Below are 6,000 nucleotides of genomic sequence, written 5' to 3'. Positions count from 1 at the left end.
GCCAAGCAGGGACACGGGCTCGCCGCACGCCGGGCGTCCTGACGGCGACTCCAGGCTGCGGGGCTGCTCCGCGCCAGGGGGCTCCCGCCACCCGCCCCGGGTGCACGCGGCGTCCCGGCGCTGAGCGGGCGCAGAGCGCTGCGGCCGCGCTCCCCGGACACTGTCGCCGCCGCCGCAGCTCCGAAGCGCCCCGTGCCCGCGGCTCATCGGAGACGGGCGGCTCGGCACTGCGGGCGGCTCCGGCGACAAGCGGCGAGAGCGCGCGGGTCGTCCAGCCCCGAGCCCTGGGCTCCGCCGGCTGAGCGCGGAGGCGAGGGGGCGGCCGCGGGCTCTGTGGCCCCCCGCCGGCCCGGAGGCACCGACGCTCGGCCAGCCGCGCGCAGCAGGGCGGAGGGGGCGCGCCATGGAGGCCCCGCGCGGCGCTGGTCCGCGCGAGGCCAAGTGAGGCTGCCCGGCCGGGGCCGGCGGGCCGGCGGGCCATGTACGGCGACGTGTTCAACGCCACGGGCGGCCCCGAGGCGGCGGCGCGCGGCGCGCTGGGCCTGGCGGCCACGGTCAAGGCAGAGGGCGCGCTGCCGCTGGAGCTGGCCACCGCGCGCGGGGTGCGGGACGGCGCGGCCGCCAGGCCCGACCTGCCCACCTACCTGCTGCTCTTCTTCCTGCTGCTGCTCTCCGTGGCGCTCGTCGTCCTCTTCATCGGCTGCCAGCTGCGCCACTCGGCCTTCGCGGCGCTGCCCCACGACCGCTCGCTGCGCGACGCCCGCGCGCCCTGGAAGACGCGGCCGGTGTAGCGGCGGAGCGGGCCTGGGCGGCCGGGGGCCGGGTCCCTGTCTCGCCACGAGCAGGCGGTACGAGCCGGGCAGGGTGGGCCTGACCCCGCGCTTGGGTCTCTGGCCCCGGGGAGCACGGCGCCCTGACCCAAAGACCCTTCCGGACTTGGAACGGCACCTGGGGGGTAAAGGGAGTGTTAGGAGGCTGGGTAGGACCCCGATACTGGTAGCCGTGGGGTAGCACTGTTCTGATCCCCTGGCGGAGGCTTTCTGTGCCCGGACGGGACAGCGGGTCCAGCCGGGGTGCCGCCGGGACGCAGAAGCTCTCCTCGGCTCGTGCTGGCTTCCGTACTCTGCGCGCAGAGGGGCAGGCACGGCGAGCGTGCAGCGGCCGCTAGGATCCGGGAGCTGCCTGCTTGGCCCCTCTGGCCCTGGGGCCGTCTTCCCGCGCCGCTACCGCCTCTCGCACTCTTTGGCACCGAGGACCCCACCAGGCTCCGAGCGTGAACTCAGCTGGACTTTGGAATGAAGGCCCTCGGGGGCCGCTTCCCCGGGGGAAAGTGAGGGGACGCAGAGTTTCAGTAAGTCCCACCAAGGTCCGATGACCCAGGTTCCCCTACCCGCACGGGCGGAGGGGAAGCAGGCCTAGAGGCAGAGGCACCTCACGGTCAGGGATCCGCGTCCCGCATCCCCAGGGGCGGCATTTCTACAATAAAACCTCACCGAATTAGACTCAGCGCTGAGAACGCTCTGGTCCTTCGTTGCGCCACTTTGGAAAGGGGGACGAGGGCAGGGCGATCCCGAGCGGGGTGAGCCCCAAGCGCGGCTCCCCACCCTCCCACCCCGCCTCCTCGTCTCCTGCTTCCCTGGGGCCCAGGTAATTTTTAATGATGCTTCTTTCTCTCCAGCTTCCCTAGAGGGTCAGTCAGTTACCTGCTGTGGGAAGAGGAATTGCTGCCTCACCTGCTGAAAACACTCCCGGAAAGGGGCTCCCAGGAGACCTTCTTTCCCCGCCAAGGTGGTTCCTTCCACCTGACCTCCTCTCCTTTGCTCTCAGAGCCTCCTTGGACCCGAACCTTTCCAAGAGCCCAGGACCAGAACCATCTGGTAAAGAGCCTGAGGATTAGGTGATGAGGGCTGCTGCCCAGCACTTCTTCCTGAACGAGGCAGGAGGCTAGCTCTGCAGAACGCAGCTGGAAAGCAGTGGGTGAATAAACCCAGCTAGGAGATGATTGCAAAGAACCTGAGAAAGATTGGTGACGACTTTGACCATTTTCAAAGTTAATCTAATTCTAGGGAGTCTTCTGTATGGGGCTTCAGAATAGTTTCAGGAATCACCTGGCTCAGGAGGGCATTATAATTTAGAGAATATTTGACTAAAAAAGGATTGTAGATTATCTAATCTGGTAGATTTAAACTGTCTGGGGTCACTCAGGTTTTGAGAATCTGAAAAATGCTGGACATTTGTCTCTGGCAAAGGCATACAGGCACACAATTCTGCAAACCTTTTGTAAGGGTTGTCAGACACTAAGAGTGGTCTAAGGACACAAGCTGAGGCTGGGGCTGCTTGCTTAGGCTAGGGCTCCCTGCACGGCTTCTCAGCCACGCCCAAGACTCCCTCCTGGTTGCTGTCCCATGAAGCAGGAGAGATGAGCAGTGGACGTTCCACCTTGGGCTTGATTACCCGTGTCTAGGAGAGCTAACTCCAGCTGAGTCCAGATGGTGCTAATTCAATGATAACCTCACAGAATATTTTAGTTTGGTCTTTGAAGATGTAGCCAAACCTCTCCAGCCTGTATCATAGTAACCCAGCCAATATGCATGACCCTTGCTAGCAGAGAAGACTGAATGGAGTAAATGTAAGGAAATTACGACAGCCCCTGGCTGGCATACTTTAATCAGACACTGCTGATGTGGGGGGCCGTTTGGCCTTGAGGTGGGGGCTGTGAGGGGAAGGAGACTAACGCAGAGGCAGCGCAGTCCTCCTCCGCGTCTTCTGAAGGACGCATCTGAAGGCACTGCGCAGAGTGGTCAGAAGTACAGGCTCTGGAGCCAGTCTGGCTTTTGATCCCAGCTCCACCGCTCACGGGCTATGTGACTGTGCAAATTACTTAATCTTCCTTTCACCTATTTCCTCATCTGTGAGATGGGTATTCTATCACCCGGCTCTACAGGGTCAAATGTGAAATAACATCACACATGTGACATGCTAGCTCCTGAATGTTGGCTCTGGTTGTAACTGAGCCTCAGGCTTCGGCAGCACTGCCTAAAGGGGAAGCTGGCCCCCAAAGCAGCATGTGCTCTCTGAGGGCTCACTGTCTGCTGTGACCACAAACAAATGCAAGAGCAGATCCTTGCAGGGGAGAATATGAGTGGGTGACCGGCCTAGACGGCTCCTGAAGTTCCTGAGCCAGAATCAGCTAAAGCCATTAGGATCCAGGGGACTCTCGGATCCCTCATAGAATATTGGCCCAAAAGGTGTCAAGAGGTTAAAGCTAAAAAGTGCTAAGATGTAAACAACTTGGAAAGCACCTCTCTGAGGTCTCTTAGGGTTGCAGAGGCCTCAGGCACCTGAGCCAAAAGCTTGGCCCCTTCAAACAAACGGACCCTTTTGGAACGAACTCCCAGGTAGGCGGGCCCATGTAGAGCTGAAATCTAGAAACCGCACAGGGTCTCCAACAGGAACTCGACAAGGGGTTCTGCTTTCCGCCAACACTCTGACTGTGAATAGTTTCGTTCCCTTCTTTAGGCTAGAGTTTGACTAGTTGAGCAGTCATGGGTCCCTTTCCCTGTTGGACCTGGTCCCATTCTCCCCTGGAAGGCAGGGATATGGCGAGTTCATGTCTGCCCTCTGCTGATAGGCAGGATAAGTGGACTACAATGCGGCCATTGGGCATTTAGATGGCTGTACACACGTCCTCCTGCCCTTTGCTCTCCCATCAGCCCTGTGTTGCCTTGGAGCCCCTCGGCAGAGCTGGGCATGGCAGGCAAAGAATAAGACCAAGACCCACGAATAGGTGTTTTTTCTACTCTGCCATAACCAGCCACAGGGAGCAGGCAAGAAGGTTGAGGACACATTGCTGATGGTGACTAGGGTGGAACGTAGGGAAGGTGGTTGCAGATGCCAGGAACCAGGGAGAAACAGCAGCGTAGTGACCAAGAGCCTTAGTCCTGGAGCCAAGAAACTGATTGCGGCCAACCATCTATGTTTGTCTTGATCATGTTTCTGGTTTCTGAAAGCCTCAACTTCCTCATTTGTAATATGGAAATAAAAATCAGACTTGCTTCACAGGATTTTCAACATTGCATGAAACACTGTAGGTAAAGTTTTTAGCTCGTGTCTGACAGGTAGTATTTTGGACGTGCGCTGCCATTATTACTAACGCTTCAGAAGTGCTGGCAGCAGCACAACCAGCAAGTGCCCTCAGTGACCTGCAGTCCTTGTTCACAAGCCATGTGCTTCCACCAAACAGTAAAGAGGCCTGTCGCGCCCCAGCAGATGTGTCCCGAGTTGGAGGGCAGCTCTCCTAGGTCTTCTCTCACTGCTCTCTCCTGTTAAACTACCTCATCCTTGCTTGTAGCTTCAGGTGCATTTCAAATGACTCTCCAGACCTCCCCTGAGCCCATTCAACATGCCCATTTGGATATTTCATAGGGAACCTGAAACTCAAGGTGTCTGAAACTCATCATCTTTACACATAAATGAAATCTTCCTCCAGTCTTCCCCATTTCATTAAATTGTACCTGGTTGCCCAAAGCAAAAAACATGGTGGTCATTCGTGACCCCAAACTCTTCTTCATCCTCCACATGCAATCCATCGCCTCCTAGACACCCCTCCATCCCCTTTACTTCCCTCTATCTCCACTATCACTACAGGAATTCAAAGCCCGACATCCATGTTTGCCTCTCACCAATCAAAGTGGCGCCTGATCCCAGGATCTGCCTCCAGCCCCAGCTTAGTCAGTGGCTTCTCCTTGCTCTCAGGATTTAAAACAAAACCCTAACCTTGCCCTACAAGACCCAGCCATCATCTGGCCACTACTCACCTCTCCAGCCCATTTCCTCTTGTACTCCAGGCTCCAGTCACCGAAGCCGTTCAATCCCTACGTCTCTCTGCACAGCTCTTTGTCTCCCCTCCATCTGGGTAACAACTTCTCCTTCAGGTCTCAATTTAAATCTCTCTTCCTCAAAAAGGACTTGCCTGAGTTCCAGAAAAGATCAATTATATTCATTCACAGCCCCCAGGCAGCTCCCTTATCACAACTCTTAAATTTAACTGTAAAATGTGCAGCCTAACGCCTCCCTGCCCCTATGAACATGTAAATTGTATGAGGTCAGGGACATCCACCTTGTCCACTGCTGCTTTTCCAACACCTGACTGTGTGAAACACAAAGTAGACACTGAATAGGTGTTTGTTGCACAAAATACACTGGCAAGACAGTGCTAGAGATTTAAGGTAAATTTGCCTGTGGGTTCTTCACCTGAACAATTCACCTTTGATTTTCTGCCTCAGACTAGTGTCAGATGTAATACTGAGTTGAACTCTCCTTGGTTAGGCTCCAAGCCGCCGTCTGCTGGAGGTAATCCACCAAGTTGTTAGCAACTGACATTTCTTGTCTCCATCTCTGTAATACCTCAGTATTATTTTATCTCCCACAGATACTAAAGAACATGCAATTTGCAAGTTTGTACATTCAGTTATTTCTGCTTGTGTCACTCCTTTTCCTGCTGGGAGGCAGGATTGCTCATATGCCTTCTGGATTGCCTTGACTAAGGATCAAATAAATCCCTGCTTCACACACACTGACTTCCTCACATTTTCCTGGACTTTGATCAGCTTTCTTTCTCAGTGAGACCTTCCCTGGCTTCTTGATCTAAAACTTCAACCTCCCTCCCCTACCCCTGATGTTATAAAACTCCCTTTCTTAGTTTTTTCTCCTTAGACCTTACCACTACCTTATATATTTTATCTTGTTTTGAATCTTCATCAACCAGAATGAAGGAAGATTCCTGAGGAAAAGAATTTTCATTTTATTCAGTTTATCCTTAGCTGGTTATTGAACAAGCCATCAAATATTAGTTGAATAAATGAACAACCTGATACTGCTCAAGACCAGGAAAAAATACAGATATTCAAAAACACAGGAGCAGAGTCTATTTTTAAGTCTCCTTCATTCTGTTCCTGCTCCTCCAACTCCCCAAAACCAAACAGGGACCATGAACACTAA

The 6,000-nt window shown here is 55.0% G+C and overlaps 1 protein-coding gene across 1 annotated transcript; it reads left to right on the top strand.

The window, feature by feature from the left end:
• Positions 1-331: 331 nt before the first annotated feature.
• Positions 332-926, top strand: SMIM32 (small integral membrane protein 32). Its single transcript, XM_037015904.2, has one exon. It carries the CDS (start codon positions 480-482, stop codon positions 789-791), a length of 312 nt encoding a protein of 103 aa, XP_036871799.1. The 5' UTR covers positions 332-479; the 3' UTR covers positions 792-926.
• The last annotated feature ends 5,074 nt before the right edge of the window (positions 927-6,000 follow it).

The sequence above is a fragment of the Manis javanica genome, chromosome 14 (assembly GCF_040802235.1).
Source record: "Manis javanica isolate MJ-LG chromosome 14, MJ_LKY, whole genome shotgun sequence".
In the NCBI taxonomy this organism is placed as follows: Eukaryota; Metazoa; Chordata; class Mammalia; order Pholidota; family Manidae; genus Manis; species Manis javanica.
The sequence above is the reverse complement of the archived record's forward strand: the minus strand, read 5'-3'. Positions and strand labels throughout refer to the sequence as shown.